At 37.8% G+C, this 27,682-nt stretch overlaps 3 protein-coding genes across 5 annotated transcripts; all 3 read right to left on the bottom strand.

Moving 5' to 3' along the window:
- Positions 1 to 1,636: 1,636 nt before the first annotated feature.
- Positions 1,637 to 7,492, bottom strand: LOC149050262 (uncharacterized). 3 transcript variants are annotated; one of them, XM_089196698.1, is made up of 4 exons: positions 5,431 to 7,492; positions 5,300 to 5,342; positions 3,938 to 4,318; positions 1,637 to 2,654 (listed from the first exon to the last, which is right to left on the bottom strand). In XM_089196698.1, the coding sequence occupies exons 3-4, from the start codon at positions 4,155 to 4,157 to the stop codon at positions 2,398 to 2,400; spliced, it is 477 nt and encodes a 158-aa protein (XP_089052824.1). In that variant the 5' UTR covers positions 4,158 to 4,318; positions 5,300 to 5,342; positions 5,431 to 7,492; the 3' UTR covers positions 1,637 to 2,397. The 3 variants fall into 3 exon arrangements, with proteins under 3 accessions (XP_089052824.1, XP_089052825.1, XP_089052826.1); XM_089196699.1 differs by having other exon boundaries at positions 5,475 to 5,584; XM_089196700.1 differs by lacking the exon at positions 1,637 to 2,654 and having other exon boundaries at positions 3,939 to 4,318; positions 5,475 to 7,492.
- Positions 7,493 to 7,494: 2 nt separating this feature from the next.
- On the bottom strand, positions 7,495 to 16,728 carry LOC149050261 (C-type mannose receptor 2-like). The gene is made up of 4 exons (XM_089192372.1): positions 16,495 to 16,728; positions 16,364 to 16,406; positions 14,965 to 15,348; positions 7,495 to 7,880 (listed from the first exon to the last, which is right to left on the bottom strand). Exons 1-4 carry the CDS (start codon positions 16,522 to 16,524, stop codon positions 7,495 to 7,497), a joined length of 843 nt encoding a protein of 280 aa, XP_089048498.1. The 5' UTR covers positions 16,525 to 16,728.
- Positions 16,729 to 24,819: 8,091 nt separating this feature from the next.
- On the bottom strand, positions 24,820 to 27,520 carry LOC149050260 (adenosine receptor A3-like). The gene has a single exon (XM_089196695.1). The coding sequence runs from the start codon at positions 26,689 to 26,691 to the stop codon at positions 25,753 to 25,755; it is 939 nt and encodes a 312-aa protein (XP_089052821.1). The 5' UTR covers positions 26,692 to 27,520; the 3' UTR covers positions 24,820 to 25,752.
- Positions 27,521 to 27,682: the final 162 nt, after the last annotated feature.

The following is a 27,682-nucleotide window of genomic DNA, read 5'->3' as shown; positions in this document are numbered from 1 at the left end:
GGACCTCTTAAGTTGAATACATTCCGAATTCTCCCTCGTACCGGCTACTTCTGAGGGCGCATTCATGAAAATGACCTTCATTATTCTGCAGTCATTTTTACGTTTTGTTTATAAACTGAGCACTTATCCACAAATAACTTCTGCGCTACTTCTGTTTCCTGTCACCTGCCAGACAGTGTCCGGCTGTATACATCACACCTCGTATAGTCCATAGATTATGACACAGCATCAGTATGGTGCTCAAACCGACTATATTTTTGTTGAGACGCTATGATGCCGTTTTCTTAGTGCGAATAATTCTTGAACGGTAATCAAGAATATTATGGTCCAATGAACAGCTGTTCTTGTGTATTTCTCCCGAGAAACCTTGTCACAGTGGCAACAAGAGGTTGGTCACTAAACTATTGTGTTCTAAACACCCTTTGAAAAGTTTTGCACCGTACAACGTCAAGACACAACAATCATGAATAACAAAGTCAAAGAATCTCATCCTAGTTTAGTCAGATCACGAGTTCGATATTAGTTTTCTTGGTATCTATTTTCAAAAGTTAAAGGATCAGGAAACTTAGGACTGAAATCGGTCAATTGCTGAAACTTCAACCAGAAAGGTGTTGCACCCTACGTCAGGACACAACAATGACGAACAACAAAGGCCACACCACTCTAGAACCACATGATCGCGCCGCAATTATAGCTAATTGTTTTCAAATTGATTTTTCATCACCTCGAAACTAAAATGAAACTGCAAAACCCGTTTATAAATATCCCCTTTGTTATTCTCATTTATTAACTAACTTATTCATGCCTTTTTTAATGATAAAACTGTAAAGCAGACGTTTGTCCACTTCAATATCTTTTGTTATTTGAGGGCTGAAAAAGAGCCTCTGATAATCCCTTTGTTGTTTAATTTGGCTGAGGGGTACAGGGTGGTTCCATACCAAGATATCTATATCTTATCAGTCGCTTCTTGCCTATTAAATCGTGTATTTCAGTCAAAAGCATAACCAACAGATGCAGTAAAGCTTGTACTTACTCAGTGTACCGCGTAAAAATTGGCTTGTAAACATTTTACTGGATTGAATCCCATTCATCGCTTCATTCATCACAGGGCAACGATATTATACCACAGAACTCCCCAAGTCAAAGAATACTGTCTTAGTTTAGTTAGATTACGAGTTCGATATGAGTTTTCATGGTGTCAATCTTCATTTTTCATGATAACACTTTAAAGCAGACGTTTGTCCATTTCAATATCTTTTGCTATTAGAGGGCTACAAAGAGCAGTCACCCTGGATTTAATAGACACTACTCCGATTAACTACTGTACTAAGCAAAGTTTGGCAAAAATCTCGGTGTAGAATGACCCTAAAACTTGACAATGTAACATCGTGCCAATATGTGCAGAAAGGGAAATATTTGAAATGTGCACCTGCTGTACATGTTTTGGGGCTGACATGCAGCAAAAAATGTGTTGATCATCTGGTGGATCATTATGTCAATTTTTTGTGTAAAAAACTTTCTGTGTTTTGTGAATGAAAGTTTTGATCCTCTATCAAATCCCCTCCCCCTCCCCCCAAGGTTGGTTTGCTTGTGTAGTGGAAGGACGTTGCCGTTAGGCGTCTATGCATGTGGACCTCATTGATGTTCGCTTTTTATTTTACTTTTTAAAAGGAAACCTCTGTCGATGACGGTTTGAGTCTTACCGGCTTCCTCATTAGCACTTCTAGTGACAAATGGATTCGAGCCCTGTATCCAAACTTAGGTGCAAAAAGTAGTAATGAGTGCAACTCACGGCATTTTGTTTTTTACTTAAGTTAGTTGCTCTTTTGAACTTCATCACTTTAGTATTTAGGCTGGTGTTGTCGAGGAGAAGTAAACGTCCAGGCACTAGTTACTTGTGCTGCGACTTTGTTCTCTTGACTTTTATTCTGAACGGTATCCTCAGCTTTTCTTATATCTTGGGAAGGATGGGTAAACTTGAAGACATCGACGTTTAAATATTTTCTGCAGCAGCCATGGATTTATATAGAACTCAAGTAAGACAAGTTATAGCAGCCAGTTGAGTCTCATACAAACCTTGCTTTCCTTTTGGATTTGAACAAAGAAAAAAAGATTTCTTTCTGAATTGTCCGTTCGTCGAAGCCTTGCAAGTGAGTAAACCTACAGTCTACAGTTTTTCCATATCCATGGAGAATTTCATTAGCCTGGAAATCCCCCTTTGCTTTTCATGACAAACGCCAAGTTTGATCCAGCCCAACCCAGCGTTGTAAAATTATTTCGCTATTTACTTATAATAATTTATTTATTTATCAAGAAACCTTACACTACCGTCTTACAAACGAAATGGTTCGTGATTGCCAATGATCTCAAGGGAGGAGCCGATAATAAGTCCAACCTTCAACCTAAAGCCTCGTAATAATCGAATTCCTTGCTCTCGACCACATCTCCAGGAAACTCATTTGCGATGGCAGCATTTATCTCACAAAGTCTCGTTGATGGCGCTTCCCCTGGTCTGTAATTAACTGATGTGCAGTTTTGATAGCGTCGACACCAAAGCAAACATTCAATGTCACTTTGTACTACCAACTGATGAATCACATGCTTAGTCAGCTGGGTGTTCGGTGATCTCTTGAAATATCTTCCGCTTGCTGCATCTGTTTCGATACAAAATGTTATTTCGTTACTAATCAGCATTTGGGATGAACGTCCTTTTCCTATTTACCCTTTAACTCCCAAAAGTGATTACCAAGTAACTTCCTTCTACCATATCCATGCACTACCCCGCAAAAAGGTAACAAGAATACTCAAATGCATCAGGTTGAAGTTGTTATCTTGATCTAACACCAAATTCACGTAACTAATTTACAAGGAAATGTGTAGCAGCTAGAGGGGAGAATTGACAATCAGATCTTGAGCGTTAAAAGAGTTAACAGATTCTTTGTTAGTTTCAACATACTTCTGTGTTATTCCAGCTGCTTTTTCCAGTTTTGATTTACACGTTTTATTTTGCTAGGACCAAGTTCGAGACTTGATCAATAAATATCATGGTTACCTACATACAAGAAATAAAAGTAACCATAGCGCTCTAACGAAGGGCTGACGCTCGAAACGTCAGCTTTAACACCAAATTACAATGTTATACCCTACCACAGACGCAGCACCACAGTTTCTTTAGAATTTATTCATGGATTATTGCTAGTTGTGCTTTGGACAACTTTTTCCTGTACCTGGCTTTACGTCTCAAACGACACGTCCTCCTCCAAAAATTTCCTTTTCATCAAGGTAAATGCCCTCAAAAAATTTAATGAGAGTGAAATGCCAGACAAAGGTACAGAACTTGTCATTCATTTATAGAAACCCGAATCTCGACTGACTCTCTGATGTGTTTCCGCGGGTAAAGTACCCCTGTATACTTGATCACATTTGGTTCAATTTAGCTAATCCGGATTGATGATCCGGACTGCTTAGCACCAATGTTTCCCACTGTGGATAAGATACCAAGGGCAATGACAGAAGAAAGTGTTTACTTCTTATTTTCCATCTCTCGTTGTCGTGTGTCCGTTTCGATTGAGTGTCTCAATACCGAAACTAAGTTAATTAGAAATACCAACTAGATCAAAGGGAACTATTCCAAGTAAGAGAGTAGATAAACTGCGAGACGCACGGGGAAATACGAGTGCCCAAAGCTTGATTACTTTCTGTTTTTCATATGATCAGTTACTACGTTTGTAGGAGCTTTCTAGACCAACCGCAGAATACAGGGAGTCAAGACTGAAGCAGTGCAGGGTCAAATTCGACACCATCGAATATTTCTCTGGGGACTACTGATGACTACAATTAAAAGCTTGCCATCAGAAAAGTTACCATAATTGTATCTCTATCAGAAAAAGGCAGTGTTTCATACTACTACGTGCCTGAGGTGAATGATTTACTTAACCTTTTTCACAGATGTATGGCTGTTTTTTGGAGCAGCTATTGTCGTTCCACTGGCCGTGAAATGAACCATAATCTGTCATCTCACCGCAATCCTCAGGACCCGAAATGTTCGGCTGACGAATCCAGTTTAGATAAGTTAGCTCCTCGCCTTTCGACCAGCGGAAATTTTTAGAACTTTGATCTTTCACAAGGCCGATCCAGAACGTTTTATTGACTGCCATGCGTCGGTACACGAACTTCTGCTCTCCATCAGAGTTTATGCTGAGCAGATCCCCTCCGTTTTCCAGGCAAGCGGCTCTTGCGTAAAACCAAGACAGTTGCGTGTTGTAAGCTCGATAGCATGAGCCGTTGAAGTAGAACCAGTCTTTAGCACAAGTCCAACCTATTCAAAAGGATCGTGAGCTTAAGTTGGAGGTATAATTTCCTTTTTTATTTTCGAACCAATCTTACAGCTTTGTGAAGCAAAACCGATGCAAACAAAATTGTAGGTAGCCATATTGCAAGGATGATTGCAATTTATCTCAGGTGAATTTCTCTGTGTTACATTTGTGATGGTTTTGTGGTTCGGGGTTGAATTATGAGCGAAATTGAAACCATCAGTTACCTTGTGATGATGAACATTTATTGTGTTTCTTCCTCTATTGTTGATGACAAGGTTGTTGTCGTGTTTTCTGAACATATGAACTCTTATGCTTCAAATTCTAAGTACAGTATCGAAATCATTCAGTGCCTCGGATTCTCTTACAAATGAACCGGGAAAGCAACTTTTAATGATTATAGTTTCAGAATACGCCGGAAAGCTTCCTATACGATTGATTCCACTATGACTAAATATACCGAAGGAAATAAAGCGCGCAGAATGGAGAAATAAGAGAGAGTGTTGATCGATTTGTCACTTGATTTGTACATACGCAATCGCTGGTTGTCATTCTACGAAAATGCTAATTAGATTCGCAGCCTTGTTACTTAGGATAATTTAGGATTTTTTTTATTACATTTTATGACGCGGAAGTTTTTTTTATGTGAATAATACTATATTGTTTTATTTGAATATGTCCTAGAGAATATTTTTAAAAGAGTAACTCTAGCCGTAGATTTTACTATCTCTATTTATGGACGCAGAATAAACTGATTAGACTTCGACAGTGTCTTCGGATTCAGACCAAACGAAAAATGTAATAAATTAAACTGTTACGGTTGTATTAGGATATCAGTACTTCTCCAGTACAATAAATACAGTTAAAAGCGGATAAAAACTTAGCGGTTATTTTCAAAGGCCATCGTTGCTGCATTAGCCTCGCGCCTTGAATCGGGCTGAATGACGATAAAAATATCGAATAAAACCATATTTGTTCAATCTTACCTTCTGGTAAAACCTCGTCAAACCCTTCTGAAGACAAATAGAGCTGTTCAAGAGAGCAGATATCAAAAAAGGTCGGATTAAATTTGGCCGAATTGAAGCATATCCAGAAATTTCATTTTCTCAGCACTCACCGCGACCACACAAAGAAATAAAATTATAATTATTGGGTCTCTACCACTTTTCCCTTTTCGCACTGTGTGGCACAGCCATCTCCCTCGTTTAAACAATATTTCTTTTTATCTGCATGCAGATGCTGCTCTCAAAAGGTGCTTTATAACTAAGTGATCTGTATATTGCTGATAGTTTTTACACGGACCGCTTCCCTATGAAGTGTACACAGCTTTACATTGGAACATCGATTTTTGACAGGTCGTCAGCCTTGTTGATACAAATATTCTCTTTTAAAGAAAAATTTTAAGGTAGTCGATTCTATGGTGGCATTGTGTTTTCTTTATTGTGTAAACATTGTTACTAGATCCTTCCTCGTATCAAAGAATGATGTCTAGAGTTTCGATAGTTCAATATCTTTGTCTCAGACTAAGGACACCCGCCGGCCCATGCCATGGGCTAACTTTTAGTGGAGTGATACGAATTCTAAATTCTTTTTTTTTTCAAAGAGTTATATCTTGTAGCTGAGCAGTCCAAAGAAAAACCCAAATTCCGAAAAAGTCTAAAACCAACACACCTAAAGATGTAGATTTGCATTACACACCAATTTTTTTTTTTGTGACATACACTTTGGACTGTAATTTCCTCCTTTGCCTTTAGTGAGCTAACAAGGAAATGAGCGTGGGAATCAGTTCATATGAAACTTAAATTGTAGACTTAACTCATTGATTATGTGTAGTCAAGAAATGTGAAACTAAAATTAAATGTGTTGGAAATTATTTTTCTGATTATTGATTGTTAAATGTATAGTAGACGCATATATCTGAGCAACATTGCGCTCGTTTGTAAATAGCAACGAAGAGTCTTCGATTTCCCTGAGGTGAAGACAAAAAAAGAAGTAAACCGAGTTTTAAACTAGTTTCTTATATCATTGGTTGCTGGTGCAAGGTTATGGACTGTGAACCATCATCAACTCAGACAGGTGCGCACGATATCAGTGATGATCCCCCCTCATCTGCAATAAGACTAAAATGGGACCCACCTGTCAGCAATGGAGAGGCATCAGAAAAAGCAGGTGCGACATACAGTGTCGTTGTTAGTTTCGACATACTTCTGTGTTATTCCAGCTGCTTTTTCCAGTTTTGATTTACACGTTTTATTTTGCTAGGACCAAGTTCGAGACTTGATCAATAAATATCATGGTTACCTACATACAAGAAATAAAAGTAACCATAGCGCTCTAACGAAGGGCTGACGCTCGAAACGTCAGCTTTAACACCAAATTACAATGTTATACCCTACCACAGACGCAGCACCACAGTTTCTTTAGAATTTATTCATGGATTATTGCTAGTTGTGCTTTGGACAACTTTTTCCTGTACCTGGCTTTACGTCTCAAACGACACGTCCTCCTCCAAAAATTTCCTTTTCATCAAGGTAAATGCCCTCAAAAAATTTAATGAGAGTGAAATGCCAGACAAAGGTACAGAACTTGTCATTCATTTATAGAAACCCGAATCTCGACTGACTCTCTGATGTGTTTCCGCGGGTAAAGTGCCCCTGTATACTTGATCACATTTGGTTCAATTTAGCTAATCCGGATTGATGATCCGGACTGTTTAGCACCAATGTTTCCCACTGTGGATAAGATACCAAGGGCAATGACAGAAGAAAGTGTTTACTTCTTATTTTCCACCTCTCGCTGTCGTGTGTCCGTTTCGATTGAGTGTCTCAATACCGAAACTAAGTTAATTAGAAACACCAACTAGATCAAAGAGAACCATTCCACGTAAGAGAGTAGATGAACTGCGAGACGCACGGGGAAATACGAGTGCCCAAAGCTTGATTACTTTCTGTTTTTCGTATGATCAGTTACTACGTTTGTAGGAGCTTCCTAGACCAACCGCAGAATACAGGGAGTCAAGACTGAAGCAGTGCAGGGTCAAATTCGACACTATTGAATATTTCTCTGGGGACTACTGATGACTACAATTAAAAACTTGCCATCAGAAAAGTTACCATAATTGTATCTCTATCAGAAAAAGGCAGTGTTTCATACTACTAAGTGCCTGAGGTGAATGATTTACTTAACCTTTTTCACAGATGTATGGCTGTTTTTTGGAGCAGCTCTTGTCGTTCCACTGGCCGTGAAATGAACCATAGTCTGTCATCTCACCGCAATCCTCAGGACCCGAAATGTTCGGGTGACGAATCCAGTTCAGATAAGCTAGCTCCTCGCCTTTCGACCAGCGGAAATTTTTAGAACTTTGATCTTTCACCAGGCCGATCCAGAACGTTTTATTGACTGCCATGCGTCGGTACACGAACTGCTGCTCTCCATCAGAGTTTATGCTGAGCAGATCCCCTCCGTTTTCCAGGCAAGTGGCTCTTGCGTAAAACCAAGACAGTTGCGTGTTATAAGCTCGATAGCATGAGCCGTTGAAGTAGAACCAGTCTTTAGCACAAGTCCAACCTATTCAAAAGGATCGTGAGCTTGAGTTGGAGGTATAATTTCCTTTTTTATTTTCGAACCAATCTTACAGCTTTGTTAAGCAAAACCAATGCAATCTTCGACTCTATGTTTGACACACAATTGTAGGTAGCCATATTGCAAGGATGATTGCAATTTATCTCAGGTGAATTTCGCTGTGTTACATTTGTAATGGTTTTGTGGTTCGGGGTTGAATTATGAGCGAAATTGAAATTGAGCGAAACCATCTGTTACCTTGTGATGATGAACATTTATTGTGTTTCTTCCTCTATTGTTGATGACAAGGTTGTTGCCATGTTTTCTGAACATATGAACTCTTATGCTTCAAATTCTAAGTACAGTATCGAAATCATTCAGTGCCTCGGATTCTCTTAAAAATGAACCGGGAAAGCAACTTTTAATGATTATAGTTTCAGAATACGCCGGAAAGCTTCCTATACGATTGATTCCACTATGACTAAATATACCGAAGGAAATAAAGCGCGCAGAATGGAGAAATAAGAGAGAGTGTTGATCGATTTGTCACTTAATTTGGACATACGCAATCGCTGGTTGCCATTCTACGAAAATGCTAATTAGATTCGCAGCCTTGTTACTTAGGATAATTTAGGATCTTTTTTTATTACATTTTATGACGCGGAAGTTTTCTTTACGTGAATAATACTATATTTTTTTATTTGAATATGTCCTAGAGAATATTTTTAAAAGAGTAACCCTAGCCGTAGATTTTACTATCTCTATTTAAGGACGCAGAATAAACTGATTAGACTTCGACAGTGTCTTCGGATTTGCATTCAGACCAAACGAAAAATGTAATAAATTAAACTTTTACGGTTGTATTAGGATATCAGTACTTCTCCAGTACAATAAATACAGTTAAAAGCGGATAAAAACTTAGCGGTTATTTTCAAAGGCCATCGTTGCTGCATTAGCCTGGCGCCTTGAATCGGGCTGAATGACGATAAAAATATCGAATAAAACCATATTTGTTCAATCTTACCTTCTGGTAAAACCTCGTCAAACCCTTCTGAAGACAAATAGAGCTGTTCAAGAGAGCAGATATCAAAAAAGGTTGGATTAAATTTGGCCGAATTGAAGCATATCCAGAAATTTCAATTTCTCAGCACTTACCGCGGCAACACAAAGAAATGAAATTATCATTATTGGGTCTCTACCACTTTTCCCTTTTCGCACTATGTGGCACAGCCATCTCCCACGTTTAAACAATATTTCTTTTTATCTGCATGCAGATGCTGCTCTCTAAAGGTGTTTTATAACCAAGTGATCTGTATATTGCTGATGGTTTTTACACGGACCGCTTCCCTATTAAGTGTACACAGCTTTACATTGGAACATCGATTTTGACAAGTCGTCAGCCTTGTTGATACAAATATTCTCTTTTAAAGAAAAATTTTAAGGCAGTCGATTCTATGGTGGCATTGTGCTTTCTTTATTGTGTAAACATTGTTACTAGATCCTTCATCGTATCAAAGAATGATGTCTAGAGTTTCGATAGTTCAATATCTTTGTCTTAGACACCCGCCGGCCCATGGCTAACTTTTAGTGGAGTTATACGGATTCTAAATTCTTTTTTTTTTTAAAGAGTTATATCTTGTAGCTGAGCAGTCCAAAGAAAAAACCAAATTCCGAAAAAGTCCAAAACAAACACACCTAAAGAATACATTAAAGATGTAGATCTGCATTGCACACCAATTTTTTTTTTTTCGGTGACATACACTTTGGACTATTATTTCCTCCTTTGCCTTCAGTGAGCTAGCAAGGAAATGAGCGTCGGAATCAGTTCATATGAAACTTAAATTGTAGACTTAACTCATTGATTATGTGTAGTCAAGAAATATGAAACTAAAATTAAATGTGTTGGAAATTATTTTTCTGATTATTGATTGTTAAATGTATAGTAGACGCATATATCTGAGCAACATTGCGCTCGTTTGTAAATAGCAACGAAGAGTCTTCGATTTCCCTGAGGTGAAGACAAAAAAAGAAGTAAACCGAGTTTTAAACTAGTTTCTTATATCATTGGTTGCTAGTGCAAGGTTATGGACTGTGAACCATTATCAACTCAGACAGGTGCGCACGATATCAGTGATTATCCCCCCTCATCTGCAATAAGACTTAAATGGACCCACCTGTCAGCAATGGAGTGGCATCAGAAAAAGCAGGTGCGAATGGCATACAGACTGAGATTTATCTGGTTAAAATTCTCTTTCGCAGAGTTGATCAGATGAAGTGAGAAGAATGGGGCATTATAGAGTTGGAAAAGCGTTGCTGTTCGATAAGGGAGCTGACTCTTCGACACTTAAAGTTGGGTTAAAACAGGGACGGATTAAGAAGATTAAAACATTGTGATAAGATTTCAACCTTAGTACATATAAACAACTTATTACTTCAACTCAAAAGACTTTATATCAAAGAAGAAAATGTTCAAAACATATGACTACAGGGGGGGGGGGGGGAGGGCGGGGAGAACAGCTCCTTAGGTTCCAACCAGATCCGCCCATGACAAAGTTATGTGGGTATGAAAAATATGACGAAAAACCAATCCATGAAGATGAAGGAAATATCGACAAAAATCTGTTATGTTAACTCATTTCTTATTATACTTATTTTTGTGGCTTATGTTACTGTCCATCCTTTTTAAAAGACGCAAATGAGATCGCATTTTAAGGAAAAAAAAACGTTATCCCTATTCAGGACAAGAAAGGAAGCCATGTTCTCCACTAAATAAGCACGTCGGAATCGACCATCCTTCCCTTTTTTTTCAATGGTTTCTTAGTGCTCCCCCGTTGACATTTAGAACTTTTGCTCCCTTTTTCCAGCTTGCGCACAAAACCTCATACTTTATGAACATTGAACTTTCAAAACGGGCACTCCATGCATAAATTAATTATTCTCATGTAGAACGTGATAACATCGCTCGAGGTAACCGAAAGGCGATCGAAATCCTGTTTGTCCTGGTTAAGATTTTAGACGTCTGATTCAACTCTGTAATTTCAATAATTCATATCCAATAGCAATTAATTTTCCCTTTTTATCTGGGAGATCTGGAGAAACGTGGTCCAAATCTACAAACTTTTGACACTACAAGAATCAAACGTATATATAACTAGAATGATTAAGACCCATTCATTTGTTTTGTCCGTTACAAAACTGCGTCGAATATGAAATTCGTAAGCCTGATTCACTAATCTTTAAACTCATCCAAAGCCTTCGCATATTCTGATAAACGAGGGCAACTGATCTAAAGGCGATAAAGGGTAAAATAAAAAAATAACCCCTCGGCAAAAAATTAATGTATGTCTAAGATTTAAGAACAAAATGGTTTGAACGCGTAGAAATGGACTGGATGAAAACACTTCCTTACAAACTCTGTACGCGCTTATGATTTAAATAAGATCTGGGACGCTTCCTTTTCTCAATAAGTTTGAGAATACCTCCCAGAATTGAAAATAGAAAGTCATTATGACTCCATAAAGCTTAGTTTCCTTTGATAGCTCTGTTTAATTAATTTGCCGTCCTTCGTGGCTGTTCGGTAAACGCGGAAGTCGCTGAGTTGTCCAAGTTTTTTGCTGGGATGGACGTCGCTGCTTTTAAATTTAGTTTCCTGCAAGTGACTGATGAATATCGATGGGCTTTAAATAGGGCATTCGCTTTTACGAAGGGTTAACGATCGAAACGTTAAGTGGCCAATATACATTATAATCAACTCGGTTGATTAAACCAAGTTATTTTGTAATACCCGGTCCTTGAGCGACGCAGCACCACGGTTTCTTTGAAAACTTATCCCCTTTATTGATAGGTGAATGTATGTCAATACAAAAGTTTTTAATTTTGGCAGGCTATCGATAGATGAATGTTATTTAATGTGACAGTTTAAGGTGGCTTAAAAGAGTACATCCCTTCATATGAGCGGCTAATGTCCAAGTCTTGCAAACTCAAATGAATATGGAGGTTTTTTGTTTGATAGTCTCGAACTGCCAAAGGAGCAAATCAAGAAGTCCGACTGCCTTTTAGACCTCTTAAGTTGAATACATTCCGAATTCTCCCTCGTACCGGCTACTTCTGAGGGCAGATCCTCGAAAATGACCTTCATTATTCCGCAGTCATTTTTACGTTATGTTTATAAACTGAGCACTTATCCACAAATAACTTCTGCGCTATTTCTGTTTCCCGTCACCTGCCAGACAGTGTCTGTATACTTCACACCTCGTATAGTCCATAGATTATGACGCAGCATCGGTATGGTGCTCAAACCGACTATATTTTTGTTGAGACGCTATAATGCCGTTTTCTTAGTACGAATAATTCTTGAACGGTAATCAGGAATATTATGGTCCAATGTGTAGCTTGTGTATTTCTCGCGAGAAACCTTGTCACAGTGGCAACAAGAGGTTGGTCACTAAACTATTGTGTTCTAAAGACCCTTTGAAAAGTTTTGCACCGTACAACGTCAAGACACAACAATCATGAATAACAAAGTCAAAGAATCTCATTCTAGTTTAGTCAGATCACGAGTTCGATATTAGTTTTCTTGGTATCTATTTTCAAAAGTTAAAGGATCAGGAAACTTAGGACTGAAATCGGTCAATTGCTGAAACTTCAACCTGAAAGGTGTTGCACCCTACGTCAAGACACAACAATGACGAACAACAAAGGCCACACCACTCTAGAACCACATGATAGCAGTGCAATTATAGCTAATTGTTTTCAAATTGATTTTTCATCACCTTGAAACTAAAATGAAGTCTAGTGGAAGGACGTTGCCGTTAGGCGTCTATGCATGTGGACCTTATTGATGTTCGCTTTTTATTTTACTTTTTAAAAGGAAACCTCTGTCGATGGCGGTATGGAGTCTTACCGGCTTCTTCATTAGCACTTCTAGTGACAAATGGATTCGAGCCCTGTATCCAGACTTAGGTGCAAAAAGTAGCAATGAGTGCAACTTACGGCATTTTGTTTTTTACTTAAGTTAGTTGCTCTTCTGAACTTCATCACTTTAGTATGGCTGGTGTTGTTGAGGAGAAGTAAACGTCCAGGCACTGGTTACTTGTGCTGCGACTTTGTTCTCTTGACTTTTATTCTGAACGGTATCCTCAGCTTTTCTTATATCTTGGGAAGGATGGGTAAACTTGAAGACATCGACGTTGGAATATTTTGTGCAGCAGCTATGAATTTCTACAGAACTCAAGTAAGACAAGTTGTAGCAGCCAGTTGAGTCTCATACAAACCTTGCTTTCCTTTATTCTGAACGGTATCCTCAGCTTTTCTTATATCTTGGGAAGGATGGGTAAACTTGAAGATATCGACGTTGGAATATTTTCTGCAGCAGCCATGGATTTATATAGAACTCAAGTAAGACAAGTTGTAGCAGCCAGCTGAGTCTCATACAAACCTTGCTTTCCTTTTGGATTGTACGGGGTATTTCAAAAGTTTGTGCCCTTTTTTTTTGAACAAAGAAAAAAACATTTCTTTCTGAACTGTCCGTTCGTCGAAGCCTTGCAAGTGAGTAACCTATGTCTACAGTTTTTCCATATCCATGGAGAATTTCATTAGCCTGGAAATCCCCTTTGCTTTTCATGACAAACGCCAAGTTTGATCCAGCCCAACCAAGCGTTGTAAAATGTTTTCGCTATTTACTTATAATAATTTATTTATTTATCAAGAAGCCTTACACTACCGTCTTACAAACGAAATGGTTCATGATTGCCAATGATCTCAAGGGAGGGGCCGATAATAAGTCCAACCTTCAACCTAAAGCCTCGTAATAATCGAATTCCTTGCTCTCGACCACATCTCCAAGAAACTCATTTGCGATGGCAGCATTTATCCCACAAAGTCTCGTTAATGGCGCTTCCCCTGGTCTGTAATTAACTGATTTGCAATTCTCATAGCGTCGACACCAAAGCAAACATTCAATGTCACTTTGTACTATCAACTGATGAATCACATGCTTAGTCAGCTGGGTGTTCGGTGATCTCTTGAAATATCTTCCGCTTGCTGCATGTGTTTCGATACAAAATGTTATTTCGTTACTAATCAGCATTTAGGATGAACGTCCTTTTCCTATTTACCCTTTAACTCCCAGAAGTGATTAACAAGTAACTTCTTCCTACAATATCCAACCACTATCTAGCAAAAAGGTAACAAAATTACTCAAATGCATCAGGTAGTGTTGATATCTTGATCTAGCACCAAATTCTTGTAACTAATTTACAAGAAAATGTGTAGCAGCTAGAGGGGAGAATTAACAATCAAATCTGGGGCGTAAAAAGGTTGACAGATTCTTCGTTGGTTTCGACCTACCTTACTACTACCTTTGCTTTTCCCTGTTTTTCTTTTACTAGGACCAAGTTCGAGACTTGATCAACAAATATAATGGTTACCTACATACAAGAAATAAAAGTAACCATAACGCTCTGACGAAGGGCTGATGCTCGAAACGTCAGCTTTAATACCAACTGACCTTGTTATACTCTACCACCGACGCAGCACCACAGTTTCTTTAGAATTTTTTCACGAACCCGTTATTCATCTACAGAAACCCGAATCCCGACTGACTCAAGTTCAATTTAGCACCAATGTTTCTCACTGTGGCTAAGATACCAAGGGTAATGACAAAACAGAGTGTTTACTTCTTATTTTCCATCTCTCGTTCTCGTGTGTCCGTTTTGATTAAGTGTCTCAATACCAGAATAAAGTCAATTAGAAACACCAATCAGATGAAAGGGAACTATCCCAAGTAAGGGAGCAGGTGAACTGCGTGACGCACGGGAAAATACAAGTGCTCAAAGCAGGATTACTTTTTGTTTTTCATATGATCAGTTACTACGTTTGTATAAGCTTTCTAGATCAACCGCAAAATCCAGGGAGTCAAAACTGAAGCAGTACATGGTCAAATTCGACACTCAGTCGAATATTTCTCTGGGGACTACTGAGGACTATAATTGAAAGCTTGCCATCAGAAAAATTACCATAATTTTCTTCTCTATAAGAGAAAGGTAGTGTTTCATACCACTAAGTGCTTGAGGTGAATGATTTACCTAACCTTTTTCACAGATATATGGTTGTTTCGTGGAGCAGCATTTGTCGTTCCACTGGCCGTGAAATGAACCATAGTCTGTCATCTCACCGCAGTCCTCATCACCAGAAATGTTTCCCTCTCTAGGAATCCAGTTCAGATAAGCTAGCTCCTCGCCTTTCGACCAGAGGAAACTTAGAGAGTTTTTATCTTTCACCAGGCCGATCCAGAAAGTTTTATTAACTGCCATGCGTTGGTACACGAACTGCTGCTCTCCATCAGAGTTTATGCTGAGCAGATCTCCTCCGTTTTCCCGGCAAGCGGCTCTTGCGTGAAACCAAGACAGTTTCGTGTCATGAGCTCGATAGCATGAGCCGTTGAAGTATAACCAGTCTTTAGGACAACTCCAACCTGTTCAAAATGATCATGAACTTGAGTTAGAGGCATAATTTCCTTTCTTTTTTCTCCGAACCAGTCTTACAGCTTTGTTAAGCAAAACCGATGCAATCTTCGACTCTAGGTCTAACACGCAATTGTAGATAGCCAGATTGCAACGATGACTGCAAGATTTATCTCAGGTGAATTTCGCTGTGTTACATTTGTAATGGGTTTATGGTTCGGGGGCGAATTATGAGCGAAATTGAAATTGAGCGAAACCATCTGTTACCTTGTGATGATGAACATTTATTGTGTTTCTTCCTCTATTGTTGATGACAAGGTTGTTGTCGTGTTTTCTGAACATATGAACTCTTATGCTTCAAAATTCTAAGTACAGTATCGAAATCATTCAGTGCCTCGGATTCTCTTACAAATGAACCGGAAAGGCAACTTTTAATGCTTATAGTTTCAGAATACACCGGAAAGCTTCCTATACGATTGATTCCACTATGACTTAATATACCGAAGGAAATAAATCGCGCAGAATGGAGAAATAAAAGAGAGTGTTGATAGATTTGTCACTTAATTTGGACAGACGCAATCGCTGGTTGTCATTCTACGAAAATGTTAATTAGAGTCGCAGCCTTGTTACTTAGGATAAATATTTTTTATTACATTTTACGACGCGGAAGTTTTCTTTATGTGAATAATACTATATTATTTTATCTGAATATGTCCTAGAGAGTATTTTTAAAAGAGTAACCCTCGCTGTAGCTTTTGGTATCTCTATTAATGAACGCAGAATAAACTGATTAGACTTCGACATTGTCTTCGGATTTGCATCCAGACCAAATGAAAAATGTAATAAATTAACCTGTTACGGTTTTATTAGGATTTCAGTACTTCTCCAGTACAATGAATACAGTTAAAGCGGATAAAAACTTTGCGGTTATTTTCAAAGGCCATCGTTGCTGCATTAGCCTCGCGCGTTGAATCGGGCTGAATGACGATAAAAATATCGAATAAAACCATATTTGTTTAATCTTACCTTCTGATAAATCTTCGTCAAACCCTTCTGAAGACAAATAGAGCTATTCAAGAGAGCAGATATCAAAAAAGGTCGGTTTAAATTTGGCCGAATCGAAGCATATCCAGAAATTTCAATTTCTCAGCACTTACCACGGCCACACAAAGAAATGAAATTATCATTATTGGGTCTCTACCACTTTTCCCTTTTCGCACTGTGTGGCACAGCCATCTCCCACGTTTAAACAATATTTCTTTTTATCTATATGCTGCTGCTGCTCTCTAAAAGTGTTTTATAACTAAGTGATCTGTATATTGCTGATGGTTTATAAACGGATCCGATTCCCTTTTAAGTGTACACAGCTTTACATAGGAACATCGATTCTTGACAGGTCGTCAGCCTTGTTGATACAAATATTCTCTTTTAAAGAAAAATTTTAAGGCAGTCGATTCTATGGTGGCATTGTGTTTTCTTTACTGTGTAAACATTGTTACTAGATCCTTCATCGTATCAACGAATGATGTCTAGAGTTTCGATAGTTCAATAACGGAGTGGAGTGGAGTTATACAGCTCCACTGCTCATGCTCGCCTTTTAGAACATCACTTATTCCTATAGTAATAAAATTATTTTTTCAGAGGGTTATAACTTGTAGCTGAGCAGTCCAAAGAAACACCCAAATTCCGAAAAAGTCCAAAACAAACACACCTAAAGAATACATTAAAATATGTAGATCTGCATTACACACCAATTTTTTTTTTTGTGACAAACACTTTGGACTATAATTTCCTCCTTTGCCTTCGGTGAGCTAACAAGGAAATGAGCGTAGGAATCAGTTCATATGAAACTTAAATTGTAGACTTAACTCGTTGATTATGTGTAGTCAAGAAATATGAAACTTAATTAAATGTGTTGGAAATTATTTCTCTGATTATTGATTGTTAAATGTATAGTAGACGCATATATCTGAGCAACATTGCATTCGTTTTTAAATAGCAACGAAGAGTCTTCGATTTCCCTGAGTTGAAGACAAAAAGAGAAGTAAACCGAGTTTTAAACTAGTTTCTTATATCATTGGTTGCTGGTGCAAGGTTGTGGACAGTGAACCATCATCAACTCAGACAGGTGCGCACGACATCAGTGATGATCCCCCCTCATCTGCAATAAGACTAAAATGGGACCCACCTGTCAGTAATGGAGAGGCATCAGAAAAAGCAGGTGCAAATGGCATACAGACTGAGATTTATCTGGTTAAAATTCTCTTTCGCAGAGTTGATCAGATGAAGTGAGAAGAATGGGGCATTATAGAGTTGGAAAAGCGTTGCTGTTCGATAAGGAATCTGACTCTTCGACACTTAAAGTTGGGTTAAAACAGGGACGGATTAAGAAGATTAAAACATTGTGATAAGATTTCAACCTTAGTACATATAAACAACTTATTACTTCAACTCAAAATACTTTATATCGAAGAAGAAAAGGTTCAAAACACATGACTACAAGGGGGGAAGAGGGCGGGGAGAATAGCTCCTTGGGTTCCATCCAGATCCGCCCATGACAAAGTTATGCGGGTATGAAAAATATGACGAAAAACCAATCAATGAAGATGAAGGAAAGATCGACCAAAATCTGTTATGTTAACTCATATCTTATTATACTTATTTTTGTGGCTTATGTTACTGTCTGTCCTTTTTAAAAGACGCAAGTGAGATCGCATTTTAAAGCAAAAAAAAACGTTATCCATATTCAGGACAAGAAAGGAAGCAATGTCCTCCACTAAATAAGCACGTCAGAATCAACCATCCCTCCCTTTTTTCACTGGTTTCTTAGTGCTCGCCCATTGACATTTAGAACTTTTGCTCTCTTTTTCCAGCTTGCGCAAATACCTCATACTTTATGAACATTGAACTTTCAAAAATGGCACTCGATGCTTAAATGAATTATTCTCATGTAGAACGTGATAACATCGCTCGAGTTAACCGAAAGGCGATCGAAATCCTGTTTGTCCTGGTTAAGATTTTAGACGTCTGATTCAACTCTGTAATTTCAATAATTCATATCCAATAGCAATTAATTTTCCCTTTTTATCTGGGAGATCTGGAGGAACGTGGTCCAAATCAACAAACTTTTGACACTACAAGAATCAAACGTATAACTAGAATGATTAAGACCCATTCATTTGTTTTGTCCGTTACAAAACTGCGTCGAATATGAAATTCGTAAGCCTGATTCACTAATCTTTAAACTCATCCAAAGCCTTCGCATATTCTGATAAACGAGGGCAACTGATCTAACGGCGATAAAGGGTACAATCAAAAAATAACCCCTCAGCAAAAAATTACTGTATGTCTAAGATTTGAGAACAAAATGGTTTGAACGCGTAGAAATGGACTGGATGAAAACACTTCCTTACAAACTCTGTACGCGCTTATGATTTAAAATAAGATCTGGGACGCTTCCTTTTCTCAATAAGTTTGAGAATACCTCCCAGAATTGAAAATAGAAAGTCATTATGACTCCATAAAGCTTAGTTTCCTGTTGATAGCTCTGTTTAACTGATTTGCCGTCCTTCGTGGCTGTTCGGTAAACGCGGAAGTCGCCGAGTTGTCCAAGATTTTTGCTGGGATGGACGTCGCTGCTTTTAAATTTAGTTTCCTGCAAGTGACTGATGAATATCAATGGGCTTTAAATAGGGCATTCGCTTTTACGAAGGGTTAACGATCGAAACGTCAGGTGGCCAACATACATTATAATCAAATCGGTTGATTAAACCAAGTTATTTTGTAATACCCGGCCCTTGAGCGACGCAGCACCACGGTTTCTTTGAAAACTTTTCTTGATAGGTGACTGTATGTCAATACAAAAATTTTTAATTTTTGCAGGCTATAGATAGATGAATGTTATTTACTGTGACAGTTTAAGGTGGCTTAAAAGAGCACATCCCTTCCTATGAGCGGCCAATGTCCAAGTCTTGCAAACTCAAACGAATATGGAGGTTTTTTGCTTGATAGTCTCGAACTGCCTAAGGAGCAAATCAAGAAGTCCGACTGTCTTTGAGACCTCTTAAGTTGAATACATTCCGAATTCTCCCTTATACCGCCTACTTCTGAGGGCAGATTCTTGAAAATGAATTTCATTATTCCGCAGTCATTTTTACGTTATGTTTATAAACTGAGCACTTATCCACAAATAACTTCTGCGCTATTTCTGTTTCCCGTCACCTGCCAGACAGTGTCTGTATACTTCACACCTAGAATAGTCCATAGATTTTGACGTAGCATCAGTACGGTGCTCAAACCGACTATATTTTTGTAGAGATACTATAATGCCGTTTTCTTAGTATGAATAATTCTTGAACGGTAATCAAGAATATTATGGTCCAATGTATAGCTTTTCTTGTGTATTTCTCGCGAGAAACCTTGTCACAGTGGCAGCAAGAGGTTGGTCACTAAGCTATTGTGTTCTAAAGACTCTTTTAAAAGTGTTGCACCGTACAACGTCAAGACACAACAATCATGAATAACAAAGTCAAAGAATCTCATCCTAGTTTAGTCAGATCACGAGTTCGATATTAGTTTTCTTGGTATCTATTTTCAAAAGTTAAAGGATCAGGAAACTAAAGACTGAAATCGGTCAAGTGCTGAAACTTCAACCTGAAAGGTGTTGCGCCCTTCGTCAAGACACAACAATGACGAACAACAAGGGTCGCACCATTCTAAAACCACATGATCGCGGCGCAACTATAGCTAATTGTTTTCAAATTGATTTTGCATCGCCTCGAAACTAAAATGAAACTGCAAAACCCGTTTATAAATATCCCCTTTGTTATTCTCATTTATTAACTAACTTATTCATTCCTTTTTTAATGATAAAACTGTAAAGCAGACGTTTGTCCACTTCAATATCTTTTGATATTAAAGGGCTGAAAAAGAGCCTCTGATAATCCCTTTCTTGTTTAATTTGGCTGAGGGGTACAAGGTGGTTCCATACCGAGATATCTATATCTTATTAGTCACTTCTTGCTTAAAAAATCGTGTATTTCAGTCAAAAGCATAACCAACAGATGCAGTAAAGCTTGTACTTACTCAGTGTACCGCGTAAAAAATGGCTCGTAAAACATTTTACTGGATTGAATCCCATTCATCGCTTCATTCATTACAGGGCAACGATATTATACCACAGAACTCCCCAGGTCAAAGAGTGTTGTCTTAGTTTAGTTAGATCACGAGTTCGATATGAGTTTTCATGGTGTCAATCTTCATTTTTCATGTTAACACTTAACTTCATGATAACAGTATGGCTGTTTCTTGGAGCAGCTATTGTCGTTCCTCTTGCCGTGAATTGAACCAAAGTCTGTCATCTCACCGCGGTCCTAAAATGTTCGGGTGACTAACCCAGTTCAGACAAGCTAGCTCCTCGCCTTTCAACCAGCGGAAACTTAGAGAGTTTTTGTCTTATACCAGGCCGATCCAGAAAGTTTTATTGACTGCCATGCGTTGGTATACGAACTGAAGCTCTCTATGAGAGTTTATGCTGAGCAGATCTCCTCCTTTTTCCCGGCAAGCGGCTCTTGCGTGAAACCAAGACAGTTTCGTGTTATAAGCTCGATAGCATGAGCCGTTGAAGTATAACCAGTCTTTAGGACAACTCCAAACTGTTCAAAACGATCGTGAGCTTGAGTTGGAGGTATAAATTCCTTCTTTTTTTTTATTAAACCAGTCTAAAAGGTTTGATAAGCAAAACCGATGCAATCTTCGACTCCATGTTTGACACTCAATTGAAGATTGATCAATTTATTTCAGGTGAATTTTGCTGTGTTGCATTTCTGATGAGTTTATGGTTCGGGAGCGAATTGGGAGCGACATTGAAATTGAGTTACCTTGTGATTATGAACATCTCTTTTGTTTTTTTTCTCTATTGTTGATGACAAGGTTGGATGGAGCCCAACATATTTGTGTGCACTTATGTTACTGTTTATCCTCTTTAAAAGACGCAAGTGCAATCGCATTTTGGAACAAATAAAACGTTATCCAGATTCAGAACAAGAAAGAAAGCAATGTTCCCCACAAAATAAGCACGTTGAGATCAACCACTCCTTCCTTTTTTCACTAGTTTCTTAGTGCTCAACCGTTGAAAGTTGGAACTTTTGCTCCCTTTTGCCAGCTTGCACTTAATAAAACATGTTTAATTGGGAAATTCCTCATACTTTATGAACGTTGAACTTTCAAAAAGAGCACTCGATGCTTAGATGAATTATTCTCAGGTAGAACGTGATGACATTGCTCGAGGCAATCGATTGGCAATTGATTGTGATCCTTTGTATATTAGTTTTCCAATTAAAAAAGCAAGCAGATCAATATACATGTACTTCACATGGCCAGTAGCTTTCAGTTCGATTTCAGGTACACGTATATATGTTATTCGCCCGCCGGGAGGTCCGTATTGGGAAAAACAATGCACGAAGTCTTGAGTACTCAAGACAGAGGACATAGTTTTTCCCAATACCGACCGACCTAGGCCGGTGAATTACAGTTTTTTTTTTCATAAACATAACGAAATTCTTTCCAAAAGAACCCGAATGATTTACGGCTTTAATTAAGGCAAGATCTTCCATAACCTGAACAATTTTTGAGCGAGTAAATGATGGTTAAAATAGAGGTGATGCAAATTAAAGAGAGATGCTTCACCGAAACATTTTCATTTGTGTAAGGATAAAGGTGATTTAAAAGGCTTCCAACAAAATTTGACACTTTTTTTTACAAGTATCTGTTACAATCTGACACCTGTCAGTTGGAGAGCGCGTAAGAAGAAAAAAAAAGCGCAAGTACACTTTTGAAAAAAGAACGGCACTAGTTTAGTAAGGACTGTCACGACAACGTTTTCTTAAAAAAGAGTCAGTGATCGTACGGACAGTATTATTCACTCTCATCGACAATTAATTAATGTACGAAGATTTACCTCTGTTCAATGAGTGAATAGCAAGGTAAGTAATTGTAATCGAATTCAAAATTTTTCATTTTGAAGTTGTCAGAGTTTGCTAGTTTGTTTACTGCAATGGCGTGTGTAAATGTGGTCTTTCCTCCACAAAAAATCAATTCGAATGAGACACTTCAACTTGACGCAAGAGAATTTTTATCATTGAATTTCTTCGGTTTCTGTTGTGCAATTCACGGTAAAAATGTCCAACCTGAACGGACTTAGAAAGACTTACCGAAAGCGTCTTTGTAGTAGAACTGAAAACTTCGCTCGCCCTTTCACTATTAACAAATTTTTTAAAAGAATTCAGATATCAGATGAATGAAAGTTCCATCGATTAATTCAATTGTAACCAAATACCTCACGTTTTAACTTTCTAGGTACTTTTTGTGGAGGATTAAAAGTTATATTACAAACGGGTTTTAGGCCACTTTGATAACACTTTAGCCAAAACAAATTAATTTCGAAACCAATATTTTTCTGCCAACCAAAGTGATTTGAGAGAGATAGAAGAGAGCCTAAAAATACTGTCCAGCCTGAAAAACGCGATATATTTATGAAAAAATGGCAACGAAGGTAGGGATGTACTCGGCGACAAAGCGTTAGCGTGCCCGTGGGCAGAGATAGGAAAATACGGACCGCGCTAAGAACCAATCAGATGACAGGATTCGTTTCCGTGCCCTCTTAGAAAAAAAATTTGAAATTAGAATTACACTGTCTCACCTGTTCCTTTCACCTGCATCATCAAAAACAGGATAGCTTCAAAAGAGAAAATAAAACATGTGCATCGATTGTTATTGCAGGAATATCATAAAAAACGACGTAAGCCCTTAAAAAATCGCACCCCAGTTCTCGTGAAAAGAGGAAGAAAAGAGGAAGTAATGAGAAAAAGCAGAAAATGGATCTCGTGCAAGAGTATAATCAGTCGATTGACATTGTGTGGCAATAGCTAAATTTAATATGAGACGATCCAAAAAGGAGATAGAGAGGCTTTTGATCGTTCAGAAATTAATATCGCGCCGCCGCGGAGTAAAATTCATCTGATCCTAACATTAGCTCGCTTTTTTTTGACTACAATTAAAAAGCTAAATACAGAATGCTAAGACAAGGCTCGTAATGTCCTATGGACACATTTATACCTAGAAGCTCACCACAAAAAAGTTGAACGGTTATCAAGAATATTATGGTTCAGTGCATACTTTTTTCTTGTATATTGCTCGCGAGAAACCTTGTCATAGTAACAACAGGAGGTTGGTCACTAAGCTATTGTATTCTAAAGACCCCATCGAGTGGTGTTGCACCTTACGTCAAGACGCAATGATCATGAATAACAAAGTCAAAGAATTTTTTCTTACTTTAGTTAGATCACGAGTTCGATATTAATTTTCTTGGTGTCAATCTTCAAAAGTTAAAGGATCAGGAAACTAAAGTCTGAAAACGGTCAATAGGTGAACCTTCAACCTGAAAAGTGTTGCGCCCTACGTCAAGACAAAACAATGACGAACAACAAGGGCCACATTATTCCAAAACCACACGATCGTGCCGCAATTGTAACTAACTGTTTTCAAAATTAATCAAATTAATTTTGCATCGCCTCGAAACTAAAATGAAACTGTAAGACCCGTTTATAAATATCTCCTTTGTTATTCTCATTTATTAGCTTACTTATTCATTTTTCATGATAAAACTTTAGAGCAGACGTTTATCCATTTCAATATCTTTTGTTATTAGAGGACTATAAAAGAGCCTCTGATAATCCCTTTCTCGTTTTATTTGGCTGAGGAGTACAAGATGATTCTCTACAGAGATATCTATATGTTATCATTCACTTCTTGCTTAATAAATTATATATTTCAGTCTAAATCATAACCAACAGATGCAGTAAAGCTTGTACTTACTCAGTGTACTGCGTAAAAAATGGCTTGTAAACATTTTACTGGATTGAATCCCATTCATCGCTCCATTAATCACAGGGCAACGATATTATACCACAGAACTCCCCAATGCAAATCAAAGAGTGTTGTCTTAGTTTAGTTAGATCACGAGTTCGATATGATTTTTCATGGTGACAATCTTCAAAAGTTATATTATTTCACAATACATTGAAATCGTTGGCACCTGTCAGGCTTCCCAAACGGAGAAGCCTATCAAAGTGCAAAAACTGAAATACGAGCTCACGTTCATCAATAAGAAAGTAATAAACGAGAACTGACCCCGCCATATGATTACAAAACTGAATCATAATTTAATACTTAACGAAAAGAAAGTGACAGTACAACAAAACAAACTCCTGAAAATATGAACATATCTCAGAGATAAATTTCTTGGGTTTTTTTATCTTACATGGAGCTACCACCTGTATGCAACAACAGAGGCAATTGAAAGCCTTACCGAGAAAATGTCATTTTTGTTTGAAATTTTCGCAGATAATTTATTAGTCTAGTAATTCTTAAGATGCAGGGCTCCTTAGGATATCAGCTTTTGAGTTGAATAGGAAACCAGGTTGAAATAACGTTTTACTTTATTTTACTGGCTTTACTAGAAAAAAAATGCTTTCATAACTCTACTTATGTTTATCTTAGCTATTTTCATATCATTGATTTTCTTTGTTAGCATATCTCGACAGCCTTCTTTTAATCAATTGCAAAATAGTATTCATTTATTCAACACCATAATAATATCGCTACTTACTACATAAAAATCTTTTAGAACTTTCTGATGTAAAGCTGCTTACTTCAGTGCTTCGTTTAAAATGTGTAATGCTTTGTTTTTCTGTGGATACTTTACCTTTAACACAACACCTCTCAAAATTCTTACACTGATTCTGCTGAAATTAAAGAAGGGTTCATAATGCGCGTTTTATAAAAATTAAATTTTTTGAGGGGTAATTAAAACAAGTGACATATTGACGAACTTCGGAGCATTATGACATAAAACATTTTTAAAAACAACGTCACAATCCCGGTTCTTCAACAGGGTTGCACTTTTTCTTTAAAAGATGGCTTTCGTCATTGTCAGCAGAACTTCCGCGATCATCAAAACTTTGGCTGATAAGGTCACTGTAATAGGAAGTTGCTGGCGGGTATTTAAGCGTATTTGAATAAATTAGTCGTTAATAAACGTAAGAAGGATGGAAGATATATTTCAGAAGATAAAAGATCTATTTTGCTAAATTAACGTTAATGTTCCTATATTCCTCTCGCTTCCTGTTTGCTGCATGTTCCCTGTACGGTCTAAAATTTGGACTGAAGATATTCACTAAACAACAAACTCAATCGTCGGTCACTAAAATATCATGAAAGAAGCTAATCTTTAGTATAATGTATGCACAACCACATTATTCAGCCTTAGAAGACAAAATTCGCATTCGGACAATCATGATGGAAGATCTTTGTTTAAAATCCGAGCGTGCTGAATTCTCTATCTGTTGGAAGCCTGATCACTCTTCTTTGTTTTCTTGTCGCTTGTTTACACGTCTGTGGTAACAACACTTTAAAGTTTTCTTTATCGCCTTACGAATTTCAGGAAGCCGCCAAAAGTATACTATGGGGTTCAACGACGAGTTTATAAACGCTATGGTTCCTGTGTATTGCAGTGCGATATTTTTGGTGGGGCTTGAACCTGTCACTTGAATCAAGCCAGCTGTACAATTATATGGGAAAAAGCAAAAGAAGAGAATGAAGCAAACGTAAAACGTATTCACAGCTGACTTTGTGAAACGTGCAAACTGCAAATGCGATGAAGTTTCTTTTGCGCTTCCAACAGGAGCTTGAGATTGTATTTGGGCCTGGTGACGTCTCACAACGCGATAGATTTTAAAGTACATTAGAACTATAATAACAATGGAGATGACGAAGCTTGTTATTCCAATTACATAATAAGCTGTAGTATTTTGGGTCCAAATGACTCCCAAAAGAGAGGATGAACACCAACATAAAGCGATGATCACCACGATTTTTTTGTTAGTGACGATGGCTTGATATCTCATATGCAGGTGAAACGCCAGGTACCTATCTATACTTATAGCAGTTGCTATCGTAAAAGACGCCGCAGATAATACAACAGAAAGCACATCAAACGCCAGTGAGAGAGCGATTGGACCTTCTTCCTTTTCGACAAGGAAGATGATATAGCAGGCCACTATCAAGGGCTGAGTCAGTATGCCAACGAGGAAGTCGGTCAGTGCAAGACCAAATAGCAAAGTGTTTGAAGGCGAATGGAGAGCTGGCGTCCGCCAAACAGCGATCAATATGACTCCGTTTCCTAACGTTGCTGGGAATGAACAAATGGCATTAAGAATGCAGTTGATCAGGCTTGAAGTTCGCACTGCAGAGAGATCCTCTTCCAACGTACTTGAACTAAAATGAAGAGTAGACATTTGGCTCAGAAGGGAAAGAAAATATTCCGCTATGAAATATCCTTATTATAAATCTATACTTTGCAAACCCCATACACTTTTCGACAAACCAATCATCTTTGAGGAAATTAGAACTGGCAAGTACCTGATTATCATTTAGATGAGTTGAAGAGCTTGTTTTTCTTGAAATTGAGTTTGAGTTGCAGCATTAATATACGCTTGATGTCGCCGGCACACGGAACTTAGATATAGCTAGATGAGTTAATCATACCTAAATTATCATTTTGTACTTTATACAAAGCTATTGTTTGTACCATATACCGAGCTATTTGTTTTGTTATCCAAGGTATTAATTTTAAGAGGAGTGGATCGGGTTCATTTCAAAATTTATTTAGTAAGCTACTGATACAATAGACAGACAACTTTCAAAACTTGTTGGGCGCCGATGCTTTTTTGACCAAAAAAAAAAGAACGCTAAGAAAAATGATAGAAAATGCCTAATTATAATTTCGATGTATTGAAAACTAGTTTTTGTTATTATGTTCACCTTACAATATCTACATACATTTAATATCATACACGCAGTATAGACAGCTAGAGGAAAGATAATTTTGATGTTAATTCATCTTAATTTAGCTTCCTTTATGTAGGCTCCTGGAATGTTCCAGAACACTTTGTGAATATATGAAGACTTACTCATGTGGTAGGAGCAGTAGTTGTTGTTGTCGGAGCGACGACTGTTTTGAAAGCTATACCGAGAGAGAGTTACGGCGGGAGATTGCTTATTTCAAGGAACTTTGGAGACAGTAGTGAGATTGTGCCATTGGTGAGCTAGGATATAGACTGTGGTGGGCTTAATTAAGTTTATTGACGATAAGTATTATACTGCTTTGGGAGTCGCTCCTTGTTAGGAACATTACTCACTCAGACATAGTTTGATGCTACTCTGGTTTACAGATTTAATGAATGTAACCGAAGAATCGAAGTTACAATTCATAGACCCAACGTTTCG

The sequence above is a fragment of the Pocillopora damicornis genome, chromosome 2, assembly GCF_964200805.1.
Source record: "Pocillopora damicornis chromosome 2, jaPocDami1.2, whole genome shotgun sequence".
In the NCBI taxonomy this organism is placed as follows: domain Eukaryota; kingdom Metazoa; phylum Cnidaria; class Anthozoa; order Scleractinia; family Pocilloporidae; genus Pocillopora; species Pocillopora damicornis.
Note: the sequence above shows the minus strand (reverse complement) of the source record. Positions and strands in the feature narration are given on the sequence as shown.